Source organism: Anopheles funestus, chromosome 3RL (genome assembly GCF_943734845.2).
Source record: "Anopheles funestus chromosome 3RL, idAnoFuneDA-416_04, whole genome shotgun sequence".
Taxonomy (NCBI): Eukaryota; Metazoa; Arthropoda; class Insecta; order Diptera; family Culicidae; genus Anopheles; species Anopheles funestus.
This window is the reverse complement of record NC_064599.1, coordinates 36,008,593-36,036,457: the sequence shown is the minus strand read 5'-3', so window position 1 is coordinate 36,036,457 and position 27,865 is coordinate 36,008,593. Positions and strand designations below refer to the sequence as shown.

Genomic DNA, 27,865 nt, shown 5'->3' with positions numbered 1-27,865 from the left:
CAGGAACGTTTTTGGGGTGAAAATTTATGACCTCTCTCTTTTCATTAAGAGGAGCTTTTCCGGCATTTAGAAATGGTTGTTGCTTTTGTTTTTTGTTTCTTCCCGGCCATACGCATAATCCATTCCACTTTTTTTACTCAACTCGCTGATGATTTTGTTTTGTGTTTTTTTTTATCGTTTTTCTTCGGATGGAAACTTTCCGATGGCGCTTCTTTCTCTTCGATGGTGAGTTACTTTTATGTCACATTTGTTGTTTTTCTTTTCAATTTCGTGCCAAAGCAGTCAGTTTTTTGTGTATCGACAGCAAGCGGTGAGTGAGATTTGGAGGCAAGCGAGTTGAACGACCGCATCTTCGCTCGGAAGGGGTGGCTCAGTTTCCGATGTTCCGATGCTCTAGTTTTTCCTTACACTACGGAGGTTGTTGAACTCGGTGTGAAGGTTTTCCTTCCTGCCTGATTTCGGTTTGTTTTGGTACACTTTCGATGTAGATCGGTCGAGGCGAGAGTGCAAAACGTGGTGAGGCGGGAATGCTTGACGAAGGAATTTTTGGCAAACAGGGTGGAGTAAGTGATAAAGATTTTCTCACACCTCGTTCGCATGACTCATTAGTAAGCAGTTGGCATGTTCGATTGGATTAAATCGTTGATAGTTAGGGTTTGAAAATTCATTCGATAGACTTCTTGATGAGACTGATTTGTTCCATAGCATGGAGTTCGTTCGTTAACTGAAACTAAACTATTTTAGTAGTTTAAATGATTTTTTTTGCAGTTCCAGTCATGTTATTTTGTTATTTAGCGTATCTTAAAAATATTGTTAACAATAGTTTCCATTTGTCGTCTTTGGCATTGGTATTAAATGAAAATAAAAAAAATTGTTATCATGTTTTTTGAATATAAGGACAAAAATAACATTACTACTAAGTAATGAAACATCTTCTTCTTCTTGGCTTTAACGACCTTACAGGTCACGCCGGCCATTTCTGGCTTACTAGACTTATTTTTACCACGTAGCCGGATAGTCAGTCCTTGCTACGGGGGACAGTCCGGATGTATGAAACATACATAAATAAATAAGCAATATTCTGCGATCAATTCCATTATAAAGAACAAAGTCGTGAGAATGAAAATCCTTTGACATCCTCACTAAGAGTAAACATTTTTTGTTTATAGAATAATCAAGATAGTTTAATAGCAGTTTTATTAGAGTAAATGTTCATTTTTTTGTATGTATTTTAATAATGAAATGAAATGAGTTACATAACTTTCAGGACAATCGGTAAAATGCAATATCTGCTTTTAACATAAATGGAACAGATATTTCATATTTAATAAACTAAATTCAATACAAATTCTCATGACAAGTCAAGGAATTGAATATCTATGAAAATCGTATGATAAAATTTGTTAAGAAATACCATATGGTTTTTAGAATAATGTATATTTTATTTAATTTATATGCGAATTTTAATATTTTTAAGCTTTACTATTATTGAATAATTTATTAAAAGTTGACATTAATCATGAAGGATTTCCAGTAGCGTATTAAGTATCATATATTTTTATTTATGGTGCTAACATAAAAAAATCGACTTTCAAATGAACCACACTTACTCACAATCAAATATAACGTTAGCTTTTTTGCGGGATTGAGAATAAATCCCTTTGAAGTTGCAAATCAACTATTGTTGATCAAAGTGTCGCATACACAGATGACATTATCACGGTAATGATTAATCTTCGTGCCGTGTCGTACCTCACATACGCGGTCTACAGTTCATCAATGCACTGCTACCGCATGTAGCCTTTTGGCCAGCTTCAAATGCGAACCCAATTAGGCTGAACAATGCAAACATCCAGGTGTGACCGACTATTGGTGTACGCTGTTAATCACGGCCAGACAGGCCAGATCATCTACGGTAGAGCAGAACACCCAGAACTACCGTGCATTAGATCGAGAGCTTAGATTGCGCGAGTAGAGGAAGCGTTCGCGGATCTGATTTGACCATTGTTTAGGCACACCCCGGGGCCACCCTTACACGGGTGTTCGTGTGGCGAATGTGTCGCCTCCGACACGGAGTCGCGCAAAGCGGTACGTGACGCTTCTGCCACGGTTGGGTCCCATACGTGGGGTAAATAATCCCGTTACAATAATTTAGATCCCTTCCGAACCACCTCGCCTGCTTGTACAGGCAACAAGAAAAACTGGGGAGCTTAGAAAAGCAGCTCCACTTTTTTCCATGTCGAAGAGCATTAGAACAGCTGTCGGGGGACATTCCCGTTCGTTGTTCATTCACTGGGCCGTAGTGCGATTACCGCATTGAGCGGGGGTTGTTTTGGGAAACAATGGATTTCATAATTCGAATCCCGTCTCACCCGACTTTCTTCCGGTAGACTCACCCGCGGCGCAACAAAAAAAAACCCAATAGAACCCGCGAACCCAACGGGAGAAAGGTCAGACACACACACACGCGCGGGACAGCATACATACACGATGATGCGGTAATTCCCATGAACTTCTACTCGCTGTCGTCATCGAGCATAACGGCGTTCGCTTCCGCTTAGTAGGCGAGGTGGCGGGGTCACGATCACGCAACATTCACTCCGACCGATGGAATAATGGTCGCACCGATGCTTATGTTTGCCTATGCAGAGTGAAAAGGGAGAAGCAAAAAAAAACGCACTCACACCCGAGAGAAGGTGTAAGAGAAAGGCAAACACACGAACGCACTGTCAACGACTAGTTGAATGGTAGATGGTTGGTACGGATCGATCGGCGGTGGGTATTGGGGGGTATGATCAAGAACAAAAGAACTCCGAGCCACACAAACATAAACACGATCTTCGTACGAGGAACGAAGCGAAAAACCCGGTCTGTACCGTTATTTTCAGGTCAGTTCCCGATGCGAGAGAGATGGAAAGAGAGATGTAGATGTAGCGGAGAGAAGAGGGAAAGAGCGAGAGAGAGAGAGAGACAATGTAATGTTTGGAAGCATTATGGTGTATTGGCCTGCACATAAAGCCTTTCAATACAAGTGTGCTGAGAGAGCTTAACATAATCGTATGGAAAAGAGAGATGAAATAGTTCGACTCCACCGGCAGAAAAGAGACAGACTGAAGAGGGTTGAACAATTCAACCCTCAGTACACCCCCATACATGCAAAGCACTCACAATCGGACGGAGCAAGAGAGAAAGAGACCTGGCAGCATAGAGCGGAGTTAGAGACCCTGAACCTGAACCTGAGCCGCTTGTTCTCTGGTGATCATCTTCTTTACTCATTCTACCCCTACGATTACCGATGCTGATGTGTGTGTGCAACTTCACACATACCTATCCGCAAAACCTCAACACCACTAAGAAGGGAACAGGTGGAAAATAAGGCAACAGCGCATCTCTCTCGCAGAGAGCTTTTCCGCTCAGTATGAAGAAGCTTTCAGCGCACACAATACGCTACCTGTGTGTAAGTGTGTGAGTGCGGTGGAGGATTGTTCCGAAGTACCTTGACCGTCAAAAGTCGGGCCTTGGCTTTCGGTGCGTACTTCGCGATTTAGTTGTTTCCAAGACAAAACTCAAGCAGGACGTCAATGCCGGAGAACGCACGATCTCTACGTAGCGTCCTCACCGTATATGAAGCAAAAGCTTACAGGCCTGCCAGTGTGCTGTGAGTGAGGCTGTGTGTGGTGCTTTGGCCAGTTGTTTTGTTTGTGCGCGCGATTCACCGCGAACAAACCGACGAGTTGAACAAACTTTTGCGCGTGTGCACAGTGGCAAGTTACATAAGTGAGTGAAGCTTACGACGAGCGCAAGTGACTTGCGCGAGCGGTTAGAACGCGAACTCGCTGTTGTTAGAAGCGAACCAAGCAGCGCGCTGTTAAGTGACGAGCTGTACCCTGTTTGGAGATCAGTTTTGTGATGAGTTTGTGATAAGGTGAAGCATTTGCTGGAGAAGCTACTGGTGTGTTTCAAAATTCGCAAACACAAAACGTCAATTAAATCCAATCAACTGCAGTTCGTCTGATCGGCGTTTTTTTGTGGGGAGAATATTGCATGAGTTACAATAAAAGTTTCATGTGTGGAAAATATTAAAACAAAGAAGAAGAAGACAACGTTCAAAATAGTGACATAAGTGCAAAAAATAAAACCTAGTAGCAGAAAGCGCTGAAGCAGTTAGAAAATATTTCAGGTGGTGAAAATAAGCGGGCGAAAAGTAAAAGAAAACAAATCACAACAAGAACGGACGTACATCTCGGGAGAACCGGGTGGATTAGCACATATTAGCAGGAGACTACAGGTGGAAGCGGCGGCAGCAGCAGCAGAGGAAGGTGGTTAAGTTCTGGAACCGGGAATTTCTGGATAAAGTCTGACCGGGGAAGAGAAGATATTGCGACTTAAAGTGAAACCTTCGGAGACGGCATCGTGATCCCGAGGGAACGGCAGAATTCACCTGCGACTTGTTTGAAGGTGTAGTTATTACTTGCCGCACGCTTCCGCTCACCCTCACCCGCCAAACCACCCTCTTCATGCGTGATTCGTGCGCGAGTTGTGTGCGTATATGTGTTGGGTGGTTCGTTGTGTGATCGGAAGTGATCCAGCGGGAACTTGCGAGCGTTCGTGCGAGCGCCGAGCAAGGTTGTTGTTTTGTGTGTGAGATTGGTTCGGGAGTGTGCCCGCAACCCGCGCAACCACATCTGGTGAGATATTAGCAGTTCCTCCCCAAAAAGTACCCTCGTGTGCATACATGTGAATGAGTGTGTGGGTGTGTGTATGTGCGCGCGCGTCCGTGTGTGTGACTGAGGTGGTTTAAAAGCGTATGACGTTTGTAAAAGGCTGAAGTTGTGCAACGTCAAAATAGTGAGTAAGTGTTGTGCAATACGGCAAGCAAAAAAAACGCAGTATAATCTAAGCGCTAGAACGCAATTCGGAAGCTCATCAGCTAGTTATCGTATCACTGGGTTTTTAGCCCTGCAACCTTCGGCCCTGTTTACTAGCGAGCTGTAGTGACCCGTTCATAGCAGAAGGAAGAGCAACATCGGCAATTAACATGTGCATAATAATTGCGCCCTGAAGGATTTACCACGTGGATACGACCGACGGTCTGATATCATCTGCTGTTGCCTTCCCTTCGCTGGGCAGAAAACCCAACCGCAGTAAACATTCCCATCCGTGCGGGTAAGTGAACATTGCTGTGACACTACTGAGCGTTTACCTTAAAACACTAAACCCCAATCGAACTATACTCGGTCGGTAAATAGTTGAGCTCATCGTCGATTTGCTCACGGTGCTACTCTTAGAGCTCTCAGCTCGAGGACTCGTTGCGATAGCAGCACGTTCTAATGAGCGTGCCGTCCTCTCCACCACCTTCTGAAGGACGCGTTGGACTTCTAGTTTGCCTTTTTTTTGTTCTACCTTTGTGCCTTGTTGCTTCCCTCCGCCAGAAGTCCAATTCATCGTGCGGTCAGGGTCAAGTGAAGAACGACCATGCATAGTCGTCATCAGCGGAGAGTCCACGGTAGTTCTAGGCTGCTCAAGGTTCTAGCCGAGCGAGTGAAGAAGATGATTTGCGAGTTTGCTGGATATGCTCGCATCAAAACCGACGTCATCGCAGGTGAACACGTGGGACGATCAGAATGGTGCGTTTGAAGCATGCGTTTCACGAGCGGAGCGACTTAAATTTTTATTTAGTCGATGAGTCGGGTTAGTAGTTTGTGTGGATTTCCACTGCAAATGGGGGTAAATTCCAGACATTCTTTCCCGATGACTCCGGGCTGATGCCGGCGGTACACTAGCTCGGGTTCCAGAATGGATCCAATTGTACTACAGGTAATGTGATCACCCTCGCGCTGAATCACATCCGATGCGTTTGCCAGCGTCTAGAGAGTGGTTAGAATCCCATTTTTTTCTCTCTCCTCCCGGGAATGTTGAGATGTTTGGGGGCAGTCTATGATGGCTCGGGTATCACTTTCCGGTTCGGTTCTCACATTACGCATAAGCGTTCTGGTGCGGGTAAGCGAAACGAACGCCAGCTATTACGCCAAGCAACATTTTCGACTCCACCATGCGCATCCGGAAATCGTTTCTGATCCCTCGCTACTTCCGCACCATCACTATCGATCAGTGCGGACAGTGTACCCTAGGGCACCGAGATTGCAATCACGACCAGCGAACTCGTGCGGCCGGTGAATGAGGTTCTTGGCCATAGTCGGTTTGCGCAACAGCTAGTTATTAACACCATCACCTTCCACCATTAGTCTACGTACAGTGCAGTTCTAGTAAGGGAAAGAACAACAACATTAGTCTTGCCGAGAAACATCCGTGCGGGTGTCGGTAATGAGAGCTAAACACCGCGGCAGAGGCTAAAAAGAGCTAACAATCACCGAAGCGCAACCGAGCGCAAGGCAGGGTGCAGTGAAGAGACCCCAACACATGCGCGCACATGGTGGAATTGGATTTTTTGTTGTAATATATAAAAGCTCAAACTCATCACGAGCTGCTGACTCATACGGCACCGGGTGTCTAACGCCAAACTCGGGTGCTGAAGCTGGTGCTTAATTAATGGGTGGCATTATTGGTTGTGTCTAGGCAAAAGATTTCAATTGTACATAAGTATGCAAACTGTACGTTAAGATGGTACATAAAATTATGGTTTATTACAAACACTGCTCAGTCGCAATCACTCACAGCACCTGGTTCATGATCGTCCCATGTTTCGTGTAGGATGGTGAGTACCATTTTCGTTCTCGTTCGGTTATTTCAACTCTTCCGAGCGCAATACGTACGATGAGTACGATTCAAATTATAAGGTACTCGTGCAGTTTGCTCACCCCACACTTACATAGGTGGGTAGGTAGGGAAGGTGAGGAAAATCCTTGACAATGACATTAAGTAACCGTTCCGGTGCTGATCGTCGTTTCGTGACATTGGTGTATGCTTCCACGGGCCCGGGATGACACGCGCTCATCTCGAGCACTTCATCTACCCATCCCGGTCGCGCTCGTTGTCAATTGGGATTTTGTTGGCTGGCGTCATTTTGTTGCCTACTGTGGTTTGGTGCGATCATGACGTTTTCCGTGCTGACGAGAACGTTTGTTCGATCATTGTTTAGCACGTTCGATCGTCGGGAATGAGGGAAGGCCGAATTTAATGTACTAAATGCAATCATCAGAAGCTTAAAATGTATCAATATTTTTGTCTGTCTGTCAAACGTTACGATGGTGTATCGATTAAATCTTCCCAGAATAAACTTAATTTTACTGGGGAAGAAAATAAAACAAAACAAAATGCATCCCGAATCTGACGAAACGATCTAAAAATGCAACCAATGAGCATGTGGGAGGATCGAACAGGTTGTTATTCGGTGCGGTATCTCCACATTCTCTCCAAATGTTTTCAATCTCATCTTGGAGGTTAACACATTCGGCACATTAAGTTTATCTGGCAGCACACACTTTATATCTCGTCAAACATGTTGGGTGGCAAAACGATACGATGCCGTTTGCTTAAAAAAAAACCCATACGAGGTTCATCGAACTTGCGCTGAAATAGGACCTTGCGTGACCTCATCCTTATATTCCTCCCGTTTTATTTTTCGTACCTGTAGCCTGTCACTTTCGTTTGACGTTTGGGCTGTCAAACGGTTGACGAGGTAGTGGCGGGTAGTTTGGCGAGTAAAGCGGCAAACCTCATTAGCATCGCTGCGATGAATCGCAGAGGGCAGGCGCGATCATTACGCGATCATTTCGTGCTGGCATCATCGCACCGTATTGTACGCATTCTGTGAGATGAATCGCACTATGGGTGTTTTTTTTTGTATTGTTGTTCTCTTCACAAAATGATTCGTTGATCTTTTTTTACGCTGTTCTTATATCTCATTTCAAAGGCAAACAGTTTTGTTTTGGTGCTGTTCGTTGTCCGATTCTAATGGAATTATGAAACGGAGAAGCACATGATGGGTGTACGGGGATGATTTAACATGATAGACAATCGAAACTTGACGTGTTTCGTTGTTGGGGCATATTCGCAAGAATAGATCACCAACGAACCATCCATATATGGGAGCGCTTTTGCCCTCACCAGAAGACCACAACCGAGGGGCGAATATCACGTACCCAAAGTCAAGCACCATAAAACAAAATTCCCTTCTTTCTTCAACTTTCCCTCCTTCAGCCGGCTTTTTTCCTTTCCCGTCTTCAGCCCATTATTTCTTTGAGCACACTTACAGTTTCTGTTTTCCTTCAAGCTAATTCTACTGCGCAGAAAAAAGGCCCTTTTTCCGTTCTCACTTTCCTTTCGAGTTCTGTTGCCGTAGTGCTGCGGTACCGGCTCGCGTGTGTGTGTGTACGAATTGCGCAAAAGCTCCCCTCTATCCCAGTGGTACGGTCAGTGACCCTCAGCCCCGAAGGGGTTTGCTTGTAGTTTTTTTTTCATTTTTTTTTTGCAGAGCACGGTTGCTCCAGCACGGTTCTTGGGCCTGTCGGGGAACTGGCGAATATGTGAATTTTTCATTCTCTCCATTTCCACTCACTTCGCACAAAGGAAGTAATGGAGTAAAGGGGCATATGTGTATGTGAGCGAAGTTGGTGCTTCTCGTTCGCTCACCTTTTTTGTCGAATAAGGGTAGAAGATTACGAAGAGAGAGGAAGGGAAAACAGGGGATTGGGGGACTCGAGCGGAGGACCGGGTTCAAGCACTCGTTCGTTCTGGATGCGCGGCTGTTATGTGTGAGTTCTCGGTTGCGTTGCGTTCTGTGCTTCGGTTCGCTGGATACGTCCAACGATGCCCCTCGACAACGTGCGCCACAATCGCACGGTGGAAGGCAAAAGTCCGATTTTGCACTCGCACCTCCGATGGCTTTAGAACCGATTTCGATTTCGTTACCTTTTTACTTTCATACACGCCGGCCTCATAATGATTTAATTCGTGCGCTTCCCATTCTCGTTCGCGTTCGTTCATCCCATCGAATTTTTTTTTCTTGGTCCGGAGTCACATTTGAGAGGTAGATTCGCTGTAAAGGAGAGTGAAGATGATTAAGCTGGCCTGCAAGGGAAGCCTTATTAAAGCTCACCGTGAGGCTTTGATGGGTTTTCCGTCCTGTCCCCCGTTCCCCTGATGTTCCAGTGCCGAAGGATCGCGATAGTAAAGAATGATGCAAGAATGGCGAATCGCGCGAATGCTCTAGCGTGATTCCTAGCTGATCCGGAGCTGTGTTATTTTTGCGCTAGCACTATGAATATACATGATTTATATCATCCTGCCTGGATGGTACCGTCGTAGGTCTGGGAGGCTGAAACAAACGGAGGTTTGGGGTGAGTTCGGATTTTACTTCGCACGTTTTGCTCGCAAATCCTGTTCTTTGCGTTCGCTTCGCAATTGCATGAACAATGTTCTAGGTTCTCCAACCTATTACTAGACACATCACCGGTTCGGTGTTCCTTTCCTTAGTTCTCTTGCTCGATAAACAGATTCAAGTGTGATGATATTGAACCCGCCCGGTACACACATTAAGGCACGAAATTATTCGCTTCAGTGCCGATCACCAGTCGATTAAATTTTATTTGACGATTTTCCACCGATCGTAAAGCGTCCGCAACGGCAAACCGTTCCCTGCTTGATATTGTACCGCCATCCACAAATCGCTTCAGTGGAGATAAATTAAGCAGCTAGTAGCAAATCCTCTTGCTCAAGAAACACATCAAGAACCTTCCCACCGAATGAGCAAACTGGAGAGAAGAGTTCATTTGCCCCGTGATTGAAGATTCCACCGGGGGCTGCCTGTGCAATAAGTCGCCAGACATTTTTACCGATTCGGTACCACTACTACCGGACCATAAACGCAAATACACTACCATTGCTTGCCGGTTTGTGCTGATGTTCTTTCTGGTGCTTTTTTATTGCATTTCCCTTCTCGCCAGCGATCGAGTGCATGCGGCTAGATGGATTGCATAAAATCATAAGCGCGCATATCGAACCACCAGCAAAACCGACAGTAGCATATCGGACGAAGGCATCTCGCGTGCATCTTAAACCTGGAGTGGAATACCACAGTAGTCTAGGCGTAGCATGGGTAGCATAGGTAAGGGGGAAAAAACAAGCGAACTACTGCCAGCGGAAAAGCAGCAAAAGGAAGCAACAATTATTATAGGGAAGCAAAACGCTCTGCCGGCGATCGGTGGTAGAATCCGATCCGTGAAGAGATCCGTGTTTCTATTCTGTTGCTTTTGCGTCGGGACCACCACCAAACCAACCGGATAGAACGGTGAAGTTGAACGACCGTGCCTGTTCGGCGGAATGGAAAACGAAAAGGAAAAATTTATTAAAGGGCATTGATTTTTGAACGAGCTGGCCAAACATTGGGAAGACAATTTGTTTGAACGATGCCGTATTGTGCTTGCTTTTGGGATGAATTATTATGAACGCGTATTCCAGTGCGTCTGACAAACGATCCATCATGCATGTGTCAGCGTCAAGTCTTAAAGAAAAAAGGATTTTACACTTGGTGCGAATTACAGAGCATCAAAAATTTGATCTTACACTTGTGGTGAGGCCGTTTCTTTGCACTTCGAATTCTGCCAAAGCAAAGCTTGATCTGAACCTTAGTCGTGGAAAAAAGCAGGCGAAGATTGGGGAGATGCAGGTGAAAAACCATTACATACACCAAACACCATTCCCGTCGTCCATTAGCACTTCCTGTGAAATGGAGAGCTGAACAATGTGTGTTTGTATTTTTGTACTCTTGTTCCGTTTTGCTGTCCAGTGGTGATAAGACGAGTAAGAACACTTCATTTGAGGACGTTTGAAAGCAGAGTAGAAATTAAAACAACCACAAAACATTCCACTTCGTGGTTTCATTTACACGTGAAATGAAACGACCCTGAGGGTTGTTGGTGCTCTGTTTTAACATCGAAAAAGTTAATGAGAAATCATATCGAAAAATTTTGGTATACTTGAGAAGTGAGCGAAACACAAGCAACTGGCAAAAGTGACGAAATACATTCAGAAATACAACTCCCGAAGACCTCTGTAAACTCCAAACACAACAAAATAACAACGTTGGAAAAAAAAGCAAATGACCTCGCATGCCCGTAGAGTGTTTTCAATTTCGTTCGAAAGCAAGCGCACTTCTTCTCCCCGCAAAAGCTCCCAAAGAACGCACCCCCGTCGTTGTCCGTCTCCTCCGCCGTTCAGAAGAACGCACTCACAGTTCGCAAGGGTTCAATGATCTTTCGGTCGACGTTCGGTCGAACTTCCCACCAAGCCTCCATGCTGCGGTGCCGATGTGTTTGCGGACTGTGGAGGAAGTACAGAACACACATGGGCACACATGGTGAAGATGGGCCTATACAGAACGAAACGAAACCATTGCGAGTGGCGTTGGGTTTGGCCGCTCTCTTTCAATCGCGCGCAACGGCCCGGGGGCCATTTGGCAACACAAAAAGGCGCGCGGTTTAAAGCCACAGCAAAAGCGAACGAGCGAGAACGAACGAAGAACGCAATCGAAAGGGCTGGAAGCGCCGACGATGGTGTGCGTAGAGGTTGAAATAGGCCTATGCTGCTGGCGAATGAATGAGTAAAGTGGAACTGAAGAACGCATACTTAGATGAGAGTGAGCTTTCGCTCGGGAAAGCTCACATTGTCGTGCGAGGGTAGCTTTCGGGAGCGAATGTCGCCACCGTTATGGGAGGGCGCAAGACAACAAGAATAACAACAACAAAAAACCACTCCTTCCCAAACACCAATGCACTGCCTTCATTTGCATACCGTTATGTTGACTCGTTTATGGTATGAAGGGAAGCAAAGAAAGAGATTGTTTTCTGTGTATGTGTGTGTGTGCTTTTTTATTCTTCTTTATTTTTCTCTTTACATTTCTGCTATTGCACGTGCCCCTTGTCGGGTGGTCTATTGCACTGTAGAAGGGAATGCAATAAAACCATCAAAAGATGCATTAGTTTTTTTTCTGTACTTGTTATTGCTGGCTTATTGAGTGCGTGTGCATGTTTTTTAAAGGTCCTTTAAAGCGAATATAAATAACGGTTCAGTTTTCAGTTTTATTGAAATTCGTTTTAATTTTCCTTTTTTTGGCCGTTATTTCGTTTTTTTTTAAATATTTTTCAGGTTTTTTCTTTTGGTTTATAATGTTTTTAAAGTTTTTATTTGTACTAACATACATATAAACAATCTGAATATATGTCTAGAATATCTTTAATTTAGGAACTTTTTTTAAAAGCAATTCAAATCCAACCAGCGATGGTGGATTTGGTATGGAAATTTTTACCCGTCCCGAAGCCAACCGTAAGGGGGTGGAATGCCGGTGAAAGGGTCCGTCTCAGTACGGGACTTTTTGCTTCCCGCTACGGTACCGTACGCTTCCGGAACGGTCAGAAGATAAGCACGGGCAATAAAACGATCACCTGGGGAGGCTGGTTCAATGGTTTTTACGACTCCGTGCACGATCAATCGGCTGCGGTGGAAAGTTCTCAGTGAAGAAAGTAGGAAAATGACGGAGGTGAAAGAATCTTTCCCATCCTCGAAGGGCTCGGTTTGTAGAAAGAACACATTCCAGGCGAAGTTCGCTTACGATGATCCTATCGCAGAGACAATGTTTTCTTGGTTGTGTTGTGTTTCTTGTTCGCTTTCTATGCTGCTGGTGTGTGCCTACCTGGCGGGTGAAAGATGTCCCGTTAGACCGGCTGGGACGGCACAGAACTATGGCCCAACCATCCCAGCACGCTGGGATCGGTGTTTTTTTAATGCCTTTTTTAAAGGCTCGTTCTCAGGTAGATCGGAAACGAAATCGGTACGAGATCGGTAGATTGCACTTTATGTAAATGAAAGCAAAGATTCTTGAGATTTTTCCTTTTTTCACGCACTGGTGCTAGCTGTAAAAAGTGTGCAAATTGTTTGTTTTTTGCTAATTGCTGGTATGCTGTTATTTCTCCTCATTGGATTGCCATGCAGATGAAACATTTTGTAGCAGATAATTTATGTTTTCTATGTCTACGATTATGGTGTAGCTGTATGTAAACGCATTTCGGTATTAGAGCTTGAAAATTGTGACTTTATGAGGTATGGTACCTTTGCTTTTCACAGAAAAAGGAATTTAGTTTTGACTTGAGTTTATTACAAAAAAACCTTTTACAATTAGGTTTTTTAAAGGTATGATGATTTAAACGACCTTGATAGAGAACTTGCAAAAAGTAAGCAATGGCTATTGCATTTTATTTTAAATGTACAGTGAAATGCAAATTAGCAACAAGAGAAGCAGCATAGCTTTTCAATCTTAAAATAAATATTTCATCGATTTAAAAGATTTATGTGCATTATTTAAAGTTTTCAAATTAATAAAGAATAAGTGCAAAAAATCCATCCTTAAATTGGAACAAAGTATGATAAAAGATCAAAACAAAAACATGGGATAAATAATCAAGGAAAATTTTATTTTTGCTCAGATTAAGAAAATATCACTAAAAAGAGGTTTAGAAGTAATTTGCAACTGAAAAAATCTGATAATTATTCCCACGGTAAACAAAACCGAAGCAACCCGGTGGTGGAGATGGAAGCGGCGCCTGACTATTTTACTATGGGTAAATTTAGTCAAGGAAAGAAAAATGAATTTTTAAAACGTATTTTTAGTGTTGAACAGTAACACCAAAATGGGAATCATATAAAAACTTCACCAATTGATTAACAAATTATAAATGTAATTAACAACTAAGCATTTCCTTAATCCAGTAAGAAAATAAAAATTAAATAATATGTTTAATAAGTTAAATCAGAAAGCTTAGAAATTTTAACAATGCCATTAGTAAAAAAGCAACTTATTCAATAAATAATTGTTGCGGCATTTTTTTTTATTTCTTTTCTATATAAAATGTTATGACATTCCTTACATATTAACTAGTGAACGGAAGAAAACTTAATTTATTTACTTAATTATCATTGAGTGTATCAATTTATAAATTAGTTTAATTTTGTTTAAAAATATCCTGTAGACATAATTTGTAATAATGACTCATATGTATGAAATGTATTCATTGTTAATTTATAAAGTACTTTTTTTCTTTTCATTGCAGATATTTCAATTAACCCTTATGGAAATTAAATACTAAGGTAAGCTTGATTCCGAAAATCTACTTTTCTCATGTTCGATCAAAGAAAACTCCCTTCCACCACACGAATCGGTCAGAACTTCTGAAGCATTCCAAGTCACTGACCTTCTACGCTCGGCCAAGCAAGACCCTGATCGTGTCGATGACCGTAACCTACCCCAAACTGGCTGAAACCAACCAGTACTGGCCACTAAACAGTCCTCAATTTCCCTAGCACCATCTTCCCCTTCTCCCTTCGCCTGGAAAATAGGGTGGCAAAACAATTCAAAATGACCTGCCCCAATGCGCATCCTGCGCTCTTCTTTGCCATTCAGCTCCCTGCAGCCCTTATTATTATTTACCCGGAATAAACAAACCTTCCTGTGCCTACCTTCTCTGCCGCAATAGCACTCTGCAAGGAAAAACCTAAAAGAAAACTAATTTGAGAATAAGTGAAACATTGGGTGGAAAGTACCGACCCTAAACGGTAGATTGCAGTGCAAGTGCGGCACTCAGTTCTTTGGAGGTCTTATCCTGCGGAGGTCACAGAACCGGGGAGCCACTTTTCACTCTCGCTGGCATGCTACCGACGAAAAGGAAAATCCATACCATTAACGCCTGCTGGTGTCAACAACCTTTAAAGAGACGGTTTGCTAGAATGCAGAACGGGTGGGGTTAGAAAAGGATGAACCTCGTGTGGTGAGTAAGATATTTCTAAACAATTTCCACCACCATTGGTGGGTCTATTCTCGGCACGTTTGTAGACTAGAATCTTTTTTATGTAAAAAGAATGAATACTAGCCAAGTATCAAGTTGCCGGTGACGCTGAGAGAATGGAAAGAAAGAAAAACAAAGATCGCGTCGACCATAGTTTTTCCAGCTTCACTTTAGTATTACCAACATCACCCAACCCCATAGTAGAGCGCAAACAAAACACATACGCACGGTTTGTGGTTGGTTGGAGTTTGCCATTTCATCTCCGCAAGCACTTAATCACCTCGTGCTGTATGGGTAGGGGGGATTTTTTTTGTTCCAACCCTGCTGATGGTGAATGGAACCGAACTGCAACGCTAGAATGGAGAAAACACACTCCTGGGGGGTGGTGTTGTTATTGCAAAGGAAATAAAAAACGAAAAAAAGGAAACGTGGTTCATTAACCCCTGGCCGTGACGGTTGTTAGGGATGTTGCTATTATTCTTTGTAGCCCCAACCCCCCTGCAAAAGGGTTAAATGCAGTGGGGTAAAGCTGCAGATTCAGTTTCACTTTTTACTGGGTGAAACAGGAATGGAAAAGGATACTGCAGAATGCAGCGCTTGTCGCATTTGAAGTGTTTCGTTTGATGGATGGAAATGTTTGGGAACGATATTTGATTCTAGCAGTACTTTAACACTCTTTCGGGATGTGTGTTGATGTACCAGTGATCAAAGAATAGAAAAAAAACCAATTAAAATGAATGTACAACACACTAGAGTCACCATTGTTTTAACTTCAAATTGCTACTTCCTGTTGCATTCTTGTTCTCTAGCTCCCTCTGTCTGTCTTTCTCTTTTGCACGTATTCTACGGCAATGTTTTCGCGCTTTACCGAGGTCAGTGTTCGCTGGTAAACGAATGGGCCAACAAAGTCATGGTAGCCGCCGCCAGTAATTGGTACCGAATAGTGTGCAGGTAGCGTCGACCCCATCCCAATCCATTCTATTCCAGTCTGCAGAGCCACGGGATCTCCACACACTGGGGAGAAGGGGGGGAATACCAGCTGGAACCAGGGAAGGGCACACCACCCATGAAGTAAAACTGCGGCAACTATGGCGACGGACAAACCAATCGATATTACCCAGACGCTTTTCCTCGTTATCCCTCTCTCACTCTTTCTCTCTATCACTTGTTTCCATTCTATCCTCAGGGAAAAGTTTTCCCTTTTGTTCAGGAATACTAACGTCGAAAAAAAAAACAAGTAGTTGGAAAAGGCCTAGGCCCTTTCGGTGTACATTGAAATGAAGCGAATATACACGCAAAAAAGAAACAAAATTCGCAAAAACAAAATCAACATCAACATACAAGCTGTAGGGCAGAATGGTAAACCCAGACAGGCCGTCGTCATCGTCGTTTTGTTTTTTTTGCGGGGTGAGATAGTGGAAAATGTAAAGGGAAGCGAATGAAATTCTACGTATTGGCATCGGTGCGAGTGAGTGAGATGGTGGGAAAACAAACAACCTGCGCCCCATACGCCCATAGTTTTTCGTAGAATTTCAAAAGCCTCCTGAAAAGAGTCCTTTTAGAACTTGGTACTGACCTCACCGAATGGTAGTATCATGAATATCCAGTGTGGATAAAAGGTACAATCAGTCGGTGTAGAAACGATTAACCGAACGGGGTTGGGTGTAGTAGCTCCAGCGAGGGAAGTGGGTGGTCATAAATAAACGCACGCCCCCAAAGTTGCCTCTGCCTTATCCCTTTATCCTGCCGTCGAGACAGGTCGTCTCGGATACGGAAGTCTCGATTGGCGAGACGAATGGTTCATCGACCGACCTACTCAACCCTTGCACTGATGGCGTCGCCTTTCATCGTCGTCCACCCCATCATCTGCCTCGTTTTTACGTTGCACGAAACAACCATCATGTAGTATGTAGCACTTCCCACCAGCAGCATCACCACCCAGCTCACGATGCAGTCCAATGTAAAATGCATGTGCATCCCGGTGTTGCATACAACGTGTTACGGCGAGAGTTATAGAATGGTAAAAATTCAGAATTCATTCTTTGCTTTTCGTAGTTTCTTCAAACGTACTTTTTTACGAACGAAGTGAGAGTAGTGCAAAAGTAGTTCCGCAACAAGAGCATCTGTCTGGAGGTGTTTTTCTTTTCTTTTACCTGGCTCAATAGTGCACCTGATCCATACAGATTAGAATGTAATGGAATGGGCAGATGGTAGTAAAACTTCTTCGGGTGAAGTTTTTAGGTTGGAAGTAGCAACGAAATGGGAACAGGCAGTAAGTTCTTCCCGCTGTACCGGATATGGCGACAATGGAAGAAACCCCGTCCATCGTTACGATTGAATGGGAATGTAAAATTAGGTAGTGTTGGGTGTTACCGGCCTGTTACAACGAAACGCTTTCGTTCGGGAACAAAAGCGTTGTGCTAGTAATGGCGGATGCATTGTCGGGCACTAAAAAAAAAAACAGTGGACATGGCAAAGTGTCGACTAGCAAGACATTTTATTGTAAAATGTTGAATAAATAAAGGGAACTTTTTCCATTGTAAAAAAGAACATTAAGACGTACATCTATGGAACAGTTTCACTGTATCAATACATGATCCTGTACCGTTTCTTGATAGTCGATAAGTAATTGGTATGAATGTAGCCTTGGATATATCCTGGTTACGGTGTTTATTTTTGCTTCATTATTAAACTGTCCTTAATTAACGTGTCTGGCTTCATCGCAATCGACACCATGCATCGTTGTGTCTGGAGTTCCGTGGAGAAGGGGTATTAGAGGCGGAAGCGTTAGTGATTGATTGCACCGCACACAGAGACACTTTTTCCCGCATTGTCTACTGTCGGGAGCCCAATGCTACCAGACGAACTCTTACAGTGAACTTGTGACAAGACTTAGGAGTTTTTTTTGGAGAGGATTTGAACGCATTGATAGAATCCACTTCCTTTATCTAAAAGTGTTTATTTGGTGTAACAATTTGGCATTTGGTTATTTCAAATAAAGTAAAGCAAAGAGTGGTGAAAAACGAAGAACTGCAGACATTAAAAATAACACACGGTCGAGTAGTGGCGTGAACTAACTAGAACCCCTTCTCCTACCCGTTCGTCCCAAAAAAGGTTCAGAACTTCTGGATTTCCGCAGTGAAACACTACACCTAGACCTAGGACAACATCATTCCGCTTGCGCAGATCGAAATGGAAAACGTCCGTTCCTGTGGCTGGTGCTTCCGCCCGGAACGACACAACGGGGGAAACCGGCCAGACGGTGACTGCTCGTGTGCGGAACGGTTCAAGGAAAAACAATGAAAACGACGCCACTGGCATGCAAAAACAAAAGGGAAAACCAAAGGCGAACAAGAACACGAACCAAGGGTGGAACAAAGTCTCTGGCAAAGTGCACTATGGCACCTGTGCTCTTGCGGGATGTAATGTGCGAAGCGTTAATTGTTCACGTTCGAGCTTCAGTAACTTGTCTGCTTGCGAGATCGTTGTGAGCTTTTACACTTTTCCCTTTGTCGGAGTGTCTCCAAAAATTGGTCAGATATGGTTATATTTCCTTTCGGGAAGTATTAGAAGGAAATATTCCTAATTTGTGATGTAGACAAAATGTACAAGTTCTCTCTCTTTCACGTTCGCTCGCTCTCTCTCCTCCAGCACCTTTTTTGATGAGGTCATGCGCATTAAATGTTTGGCATCCAAAAACTGCCGACTGCCTTACTGCGTCATTTGCGTCATTTAGCAGTGGGACAAAACGTTCCCTAGGCCTCTCGGAAGGCCTTCCCTTGGACAAAGCCAAAACAAAGAATAAAACCCATCCCAAAAAATCATTTACATCAAGTGAGACCTGTCAATGGCATTTAAAGTAGTCCTGCGGAGTACTTTCCCGGGGCAAATGGGTGAATGGAAGGGAAACGTTGATAGGGGGAGGATGTTGGAACGGGAGAGAGGAGACAGACGGCTAGACATGGAGGAACCATCACCAATATGCAGGGTACGAAACCTCCCCGATGGTTAGCGACTAATTTGCTGACGGGAGCATCGAGTCGAGTCTTGTGTTTTTTTCCGCATCAACCCATCCCCTCCGTCCACCGTGCCGCTCTTTTCACGCCACCACCATCACACAGGGACGCCTTCCTTTATGCTTTCGTGCATGTTGGGATAGGTCCGGACCTTCGTGGACTGGGAAGAACAAGTCTGGTGTGTTTGTTTTTCCGTTTTTGTTTCCCGCTCACTGCACACAACACAAACACACACACACACACATGTGCATCACAGCCCGAAGGTTTTTCCTGCAGCGATGGGGAACTTGCAAAAAGAGAACAGCAGGAAAACCAGGCACAACAGCAACGAAAAAAAACAACAAATTGCATCGTGGTTCAGTGGGCAGGGAACACAGACACAGGGGTGTCAGGGTGGATTGGTTTTGTAATGCATTTTTTAACGCTCACGCTCGTTTAGGGAATTCGGTGCTGCACGGTGGTTGGTTTGCTGGATGAAAATGCACGAAATTGCTTTCTGAGCAGTGGTTGGTCGCTTCGGCCGTTTGTAATTGCAATTTCTATGCAATTAAATATTGAAATGTCGGTTTACGTGAGCGTCGCATAGTGTTTGCAGATATTACAGGAAAGCTCTGCACATTGCAGCGTTTTGAAAATTAAGATAAAAATAGAAAACTTGTTGTGAACTTTTAAAGAAAGTTTTATAAAATTAAGAACAAAAAAGTTATTAGTGTTGCTGAAATGAACATGCAGTGATGAATTAAGAACACTGCGATAGTGATTGATAATTTTTAAATTTGTTGATGAAAATTTAATCACTTGATGACTGTGATGATTATTTTGTTTAATTATTAAGTTATTAATTAAACCCATTTATTAAGAAATATTTCAAACTTTTCAAAAAAGGACATTGGTGAACATATTAAAAGTAATTTAAAAAAAAACATATACAAAGTAATTTCAAAACAATTTTAACAATTCAGTTTATACTTTCATTCTGTGAACAAAGCCACTACACAAAAAAAATGTCTCCATTCCTGCAAAGGAATAAGTAAAACAAAAAAACAAGGAAATTCAATCATTCTTTACAACGAAACAAAAAGCGACATGCCACCTGCCAAGGACTATCCCAGCAAAAACAAAAACCACCCCCCACCCCCCGCCCCCTTCACTAACACGCCATAGTTACAATGCGGAAAACGAAAGTCGCCAGGAATCGTCAGGACATCGGCAAACGTTCGTCGGCGGTAAAACACGGGATCAGTCTACGGGACGTGTAAATGAGAGACGCCGTGGGAAAATCTAACTCCATCGTTGTCTGTTCACCTTTATCTCTTGGTCCTCCCGTTTTTGCCCATACCTTGTGTGTGTATACCCGGAAGACGAGTGTATCCGGAACCGGTGGAGGAACGGGGGGAGCTTTTAGGGTGAACACTGGGTAAGAAACATAGAAAGCATCCCTTTGCATTTTGGGATGCGCAGCGCATCTTCGCTTGCAGCCGGAGAAAGCACTAGCACGGCCACAACACAAGCGCACAGAGCTTTCGCCCGCGTATCGTCATCGGTTTAGAAACACACCTATACACTTGAATGTGTGCATCACCGAGTAACAAGCCACAACATTGGCAAATGGTTTGGGCACGAGCCATACCCGAACGAACCGATGCGACCCGATACGAAACCGGGGGGCCTCAACTTTGTATCGTGTGCGGTAGGTTTTGGTTTGGCTTTGGTTTCGCCCTTCAGTCGCATGCAGAACTTCCGATCCTGCTGAAGCAACATACACAATCTTACACATCCACACAAATACACGGGTGGTCACCACTAGAACGGTTGGCCATCATACACAGGCAGACAGGGAGATTCGGTCGGTGATGATTGTGCCGAATGTTCGCTTTGCACCACACCAACCGAGTGCCAGTAGAACTGTAAATATTGTTGTCGTAGGTCCGGGTTTTTGCGTTGTCGGTTTTTATCGTCAGGCGGACTGTTCGGCCATACAGATGTGTGTTTAGTGCCGAGGGTTTCGTTCTACTACTTTGTGCTTTATTGCTTTCTGTTGGTAAAACACTAATTTCGGTGTAATGGGAAGCTTTTGACATGATTAAAAGAAACAAAAATGTGCGATGAAAAGTATTTTGTTAATCGTTTTGTGGTAAAGTGTCGGTAGAATAAACCGAATCAATACATTAAGGGATGCTGCTACTTCATTGCTATTTTGTTCCTCAAAAGGGACGTTTCGAAATGCGTGCGGTGGGTGTGTGTGTTTGTGCTAAATAGTGAGTAATCTTCACTACCGGAAGCGCTGTGAACGAAGCAAAAAAAAACATCGGATATTAAAGGGTGTGCTTCGTGCTATTTCCGGGACCGGCCGGCTACCTACCCACTCCCAATTGGGGGGAGAAAACCGAATCTCGGCAACAAAACAACAACAACAACAACAAAAACAAAAAAGATGCAAAAAGGGCATGTAATTTTGTAAGCTGGTATGTGTTTGCCGTATTTCGAGCTGCAGCGATGCATCGTATCGTGAATAAAATTGAAGTGAAGCTGGGTAAAAGTGAAAACACTATTCACGCACACCAACGACGGTGGGGCATTGGTGGAGTAGGTGTGTGTGTGTGTGTGTGCGTGTATGCGTTCCTTTAGGAAAGGATCGTGAATGAGTGAGAGTGAACTAGAATGGAATGAAAAGGAAGTGTAAGCAGTTTGGGGGAAAAGTTTCTATTAGAAGGAAAATCCATCGAAATCAACCATCACGAGCCAATACAGTTGGCTATGAAAGCAAGTAGGTATTACTTTTAGATAAAATACTATTTGAAAGATTAGAATGTTTGAAATTCCCCCCAAATAAAATATATAAATTTTTGTTTTGAAATTTGTAAAATATTTTTTTTAGATAAGAGAGTAATATTTTGCGCAAATTTTAAATTACAAAACGTTGTAATGCGTGTTTGTATCTCCAACTCTCGTTTCATTACATTACATGCCATCGTACAGCGAGGTGTGGGAAAATCGATAATTTCCATTTTACCATCCTTTTCTACCATTCCGGTGCAGCAAAACGCGTTCGTTGTAAAGTGCATCCATGTCTGCGCACCCGGCCCGCTCGTTTGCGTGTGTATGTGGTTTGTGTATATGTGTGTATGGATGCACGTACAGTAACTACCCGTAAAACTTCACTCGCGGTTGTATTGGAAAGGCAATATGTATGCCGCGCACAGTAATGGAGCAGCATGGTGGTTCACGATAAAAACAAACCATTTAAGGCATCAAGAGAACGAGAGAACACTCTCGTGCGCTGGTGTAAGTGTGTGTGTGCGTTTGTGTGTATGCATTTTCCGTAATGTAAGCACACCGTTACCATTTACTTCCGGGAAACAAAAATTACATTATGTGTTTTCGCTTTCAGCAAAGCGGTGGGTTGTAAATGTAACGTACAAAAAAAAATCAAACACTTACACCTTTACATAAAGTGAGAGCTTTTCTCCTCACTTTCGCATTTGGTCATGCAAAAATTGAATTGCACATAAAAGCAAAATAGGAACAGACGTATATACTTGCCTCGGGTTGACAAAAAAAAAAACCAAAATAAAATGGACGCTCAAAGCTAATACGACAAACGGTACGGTTTTAGAACCAAGTGACAAATGCCAAGGTTTACAGCACATTCCAGCCTTATCGCTCGGATCGTGTTGAAAGGTTAAATATTTTCCATCCACTTCCATCTGCACTACCAGCTATTGAGGTGCACCAATTAGAACCACATTTTCGTTTGATTAATGCCCGTTGATTAGATTACGGCATCGTCGCCTACAGTGAATGCAGTGTGCGGACTAAAGTCCGAATGAGTTGAGATTTTAATTACTGTTTACCTACATACGATCGGTTGTTTGTAAAATGTGAATTGTTTTGAACATGCATCGGACGGGATAGTTTTGCAAACCGATTTTAATTCGCTTGAAAATGATGCAAACCGACGATTAAACGAAAAAAGAAATAATTCAGATTTTTAAACTTTATCACAAAGAGATTAATTTTTTTGACGAGAAGTACTCTAAAAAAAGAAAAATTTAATGAACAACATAATATTTTTATTGGATTTCCAAACCATAAAAGCTCTTATTAATAACAGGATTGAATAGTTAATAATATTCCCAAATAATCAATTGAGTTGCAAAAAAGCGCAAAACTAATAATCAGCACATTAAAGTGAGCTTCTATTTGCATAATGCGCTCCAGATCGATGCATTTATAATCGACACGTGCGATAGATTATATAAGGCGGCATGCTTATGCACCAAAACACTCGATCTCACCTCAACCGCTGCCAACTTCCGACGCTCCCGAGATTCCAGTTGTTCCCGAGAGGAATATTGTAAATCGGGAAAAAAGGCAAATAGAACTTACTTCTAAGGCATACACATACACATACAGCCGTATATGTCGGACACGCGAAACACTCTCGTACAGCTCGAGTTCCAGTAGTTTCGCTGGGATAAGGGTGCCACGCGCCAAAGATCGGGTAAGGAAATGTCACAGTGTGGGTGGACGTGATGCAAAGGGGAAGGGTGATGTCAATTCAATGCTACAATTGAGAGTTGGGAGGGTGAGAAAATGGGAGTTGGGAACTCAATAAACAAAAACCAAGAATAGACACAACATTTAGTTAAATGTTACATGGAAAATTATTTTTAATTATTAAGCAAACTAGTTTAAGCTCTCTTTTGTACGTTGCAGTGTGTAAAATATGGAACATACATAAGTATTACATAAAACAGCATCTTCACCAATTACTTATGTGTCAGCAAATGTGTTTATTTTTAGGGGGGATTTTTAATTATTCGCACCACCCTATTCCCTCACAACACGATATGAAATAGCACTAGCTGAAGGACACCACGATCGTTGAGTAAAACCGATTGAGATTTACGACGTTACGAAACGGCTCACACAAAAAGGGGTCTAATCAGTTGGTTTTGCGCTGACAGTAAATTCAAATGTACACGCACACAGCCACGCATTAGAAAACAATGAGTGGCAAGTGGAATTGCAAGCGCTAGCGAGATGACATTCGACGATCACGTGTAGGTCGACGGAAAACGTGACCACCCATCGCCCATCATCTGTTCCCGCGATTGTCGCGCTCAATCAAGTGCTCGTGTCCATTGAGCGGCGATCCGGCTCCCGTGTGTGTGTGTGTGCTTGGGGGGACACAATACATTTCCTTATTGTTTGGTCCAATTGTTTACCTCCGGTGCAGCTGCAGGTGGTGGAGATGGTGAAGGTGGCAAGCATCCGCGGGCGTCGATGCAACAACGCGCTTCTGATGCAATGGGGCTGGGAATTGAGAAAAATATTTACTTTCGCTTGTTGCGCCCGCCTCCAAGGCCTTCGGGGCGAAACCTCAAGTGGTCGCGAACCGCTCGTGTATTGGAGCGGGTCACTTCCCCACCCGCACTAATCATCTTCACACTGCGTGCGCTATCATCTCCCCATTTTCTTCTCTCTCTCTCTCTCTCTTTCTCTTTCTCGCTCCTTTTTTCTAGCAAATCCCGGACATCGATGTGGTGCGGAATGGTTCATTTGTCTAGCTTTTGTTGTTGCTGCTGCTGTTGCAACTGATAAGAGCTTGAGCCATCTCACACAAAGGCATATAGCGAAAGGTAGCGGTTGGAACCCTTTTACTGTCGAACCGCTTCATAGTCGGAGAGACAGAAGAAGAGAAAGAACTCGTGACGATGAGATGTACAAAACGCGAAGAAGGAAAGGGGGTAGGGAAATAATATTAGAAACACTCTTGTTGACATTGTGCCCCGTTTGCGAATCAAAAGTGCACTCTATCAGCCCGTTGGCTTGGGTTGCATCAATTGCCGCCTAAGGTGAGCGATACACGCGCCATTCTACTTTGACTAGCGACCCATTGTAAGCCGGTGGGCTTTTGTGTTTACTCGCAAACGAAAGGGGAGAAGCTTCGAGCGTGTTGAAAGGGTTGGTGCGGTTGCAAAAAAGTGAAACCGAACTAGTAAATTTCCGTACCACTCAAGAGGATCATGCAAGAGGCGTTGATTGTGAACACAAAAAAAAAAGAAAAACAAAATCACTTCATCTGAGTTCCACTCGCCACGGCGTTGATAACGCACTCCGGGAAACCCTTATCCGTGGCAGTATATGTTTTGTATTCACGCTAAAATAAAAGCAGTGATCAAGAAATAATGGGAACAAAAACCGGGAATATGCAACCCCGAGGGAAAGGGTAGTATATGCATTCGAGCACGGCACTCACGGGCACTCACGATCCAGGGCCGCGACATTCTGCTCGAAGCGCAGGCGATCAGTTGCATTGCGGTAACGAAGATCGTTAGGTGGAATTATTATACGTTGCATCAATTTTTTTTGGATGATAATTATCGAACTACGCGACATCTGTAAGGTAGTTTTTTTTAGTTTGTGATTGTGATTTCTAACCGCGGTTACTAATATGAGCAAATAGTCCGACAAATGTCCCCTGAATCGTAGTGGCAATTATTCATGTGTTTCAATTTTTGTGGGCAAGATGTCGTTCAGGACACATTTGCATATTGCTCCAGTGAACGATAGTTTGTAGAAAGGAAAATAAAAGTAAAAAGACTAAATTCTGAGCGATTCGTCATAAAACGGCGACGCAATACAGAGTAGTTGACAGTGAAAGTAAGTGGATGCCGTTCGTCACGCTCAACCCTTAATCAACCGCATAATCTTCAAGCAATTGTACGGCCAGTTTATTGAGTCACCACTGGCAGGGCTGTTCATCTTCGAGTGCATTTAGCGTACTTGTTTAACCTCCCATCAACAAAACGCAGAACATGATCGGTCCACCGATGGTTTGGACGCGAGAATCGATGCTCAAGGTCAGTGTACAAAGTAAACGGGGGAGAAAAAATGCAACTGCTTCGATAACGATATCTCGTATCATCCGCACGAACGTCAACGTTGTGCTGTGTGGCTGTGTGTTTGTACGATGGCGAGAGAAAACGGTTTCCATTGTCACGTGCCTTCTCTGATTAGATCGTTCGGAGGAATGCAATACTCCCGCTGGTGGGTGGCGCGTGGATGAAATGCGTCCGCTTTATGAAGGTCGCTTGTTGTTTCAATGATTGCACTGCAATAATAGGTGCGTTTGCAAATATGAGTTTTGAACTTGAATGCGGTGTTAAAACAAAAATTTTTCTTATTTTCTCAAGAACATAACAAAACAACTTGCAAAAGCTGCTCAAACAAAAGGCTGGGCGCCTCCATCGCACACGTGGTTGCAAAAAGTACGACATACATACAATCGGATTGCAACCGATCTTATATTTCTTTTTTTATATTATTTTTTCGAAATAATAAAATAAATTATATTGCCGCCGACGCGGTTTTACATATTGACGTACACTTCTACACTTCCATTTTCTAATTCATTCGCAAACGAGTAGTGACGCGATCGTTCACTTGCCGTTCCCCTTTTAGTTCCTCACCAAAAACATCATCATCTGTGAGCAGAAACTATTCGGGCAAGATATTCGGGAGAGCAGCGTTAGTAGGAGACGGTTAACCTTGCGCCTAATTATAACCCATAAAAAAGTGACCAGTCGGCCGCACGGTACGGGCCGCTGTTGCACCGTTGCAATGTGGGAAAGGCGCTCTCGTCTCGTCTCGTGCTTCTGTCTGTACGACACATGTACTGCAGGCGGTACATGCACTCAAACTGCAACTGATCGACGATCTCTAAAATGCGCCACTGACAGTATAGTGGTGGGAACCGAGATTTCCAATTGACACGAACTTATAACAAATACCACAGTAAGGGTAGCAGATTTGAGCGTCCAAGGTTGAAAGAATAGCGAAACCTACGTACCGGTATCGGGTAAGGAAATTTTTTGAAGATACATCTCCTTCTCCTGTCAGACGCGACGTACATGTTTTGGTTTTTGGTGCATTTGTTTGTTTGTTAGTGATCAGTATGGAAATCAGAAATGAACCATTTAGTACGCGAACCCGCCGGATAGGTTCGACGGATGCTAACATACCGGATGGATAGGCGCTTTTTGCGCTGAGTTTCCGCTTTGGCAAACAGCACCGAAGGTGGGATGCGTTATTCCCGTACCCTCGCTTTTCCGCATCAAGCGCCGGTGCGTTTTTCGCACGGTGTGTCGCGCATCGCGGCTGTGTGTTGTTGTGCTTGTTTGGGGGATGAACAACCGGGCTCGATACGTTTTGCCAGTACGGTATCGACTCGCGCGACGATTAGTTACAAGTGCGATGCTAGACGGATCGTGCGCTCGTTCATATGTGTGTGTGTGAGTGTGTACATCGATCGTTACAATGGTGCAATGATACCGGCACAAACCTATGACTGCCGGTATGATCGTTAATTGCTTATTATTAATTACTGAATGAACAACACCGGATAAAAGTGCAACAAAAAAGGTTACATTTTGTGTAGAACGTGTTTTTCCCTCAATTGTGTTTGCGTGAAAAAGTGAAAACAGAATTGAAAAATTAAAAACTATTTTCGGTAAGCAGTGTGCAACCGAAAGGGATAATAAGATAAGATAAGATATTAAAAATCCATATAAATGACTATAAAAGCTGCATCATATAAACATGGACATACTTTTTCGTTTCCTTTTTTTCCATTTCATTTTTAACCCGGTGTCGGATTATTCGTGCTTCATGTTCGTAAATGACAGTTTAAAAAGCGATTTGACAAATAAATTGCAAAAACAATGACGGCAATAAATGAAACGGTGCATTGCATAGTGAATGAATCATTATGCTCAAGTTTGAATAAAAGTTAATGATTTCTTTTGAGGAGTATTGAAGAGCACGTATAATCGACGATATAATGTACTTTTTAAAGGATGTTCTAAGGATCGATGATTCTCAGTTTTCTGTCACTTAAATGCCGATAAGTCGTCTAGTAAAATTACAATTGCAATAGATTGAAAGCTTTCCTTACAAGTAAAACATATCACATTTTCGCTTCTACTACTTGCCAAAGCTTTCTCAAATTATGAAACATTTCTTAATATTCGATTATTCGATTATGAA

The 27,865-nt window shown here is 43.3% G+C and overlaps 1 protein-coding gene across 10 annotated transcripts in view; it reads left to right on the top strand.

Annotated features, from left to right (window-relative positions):
• The first annotated feature begins 3,536 nt into the window (after positions 1-3,536).
• LOC125767602 (PR domain zinc finger protein 1) overlaps positions 3,537-27,865 on the top strand; it is a 36,639-nt gene continuing 12,310 nt past the window's right edge. For 3 of the 10 annotated variants that reach the window (XM_049434359.1, XM_049434361.1, XM_049434358.1), the window contains exon 1: positions 22,856-25,680. In XM_049434359.1, coding sequence (XP_049290316.1) covers positions 25,636-25,680 — 45 coding nt within the window. In that variant the 5' untranslated portion in view covers positions 22,856-25,635. Of the gene's footprint in view, positions 5,167-14,063; positions 14,101-19,768; positions 21,579-22,855; positions 25,681-26,478; positions 27,330-27,865 lie in introns of those variants that run through there. The other 7 variants (XM_049434367.1, XM_049434363.1, XM_049434366.1 and 4 more) reach the window with 5 other exon arrangements.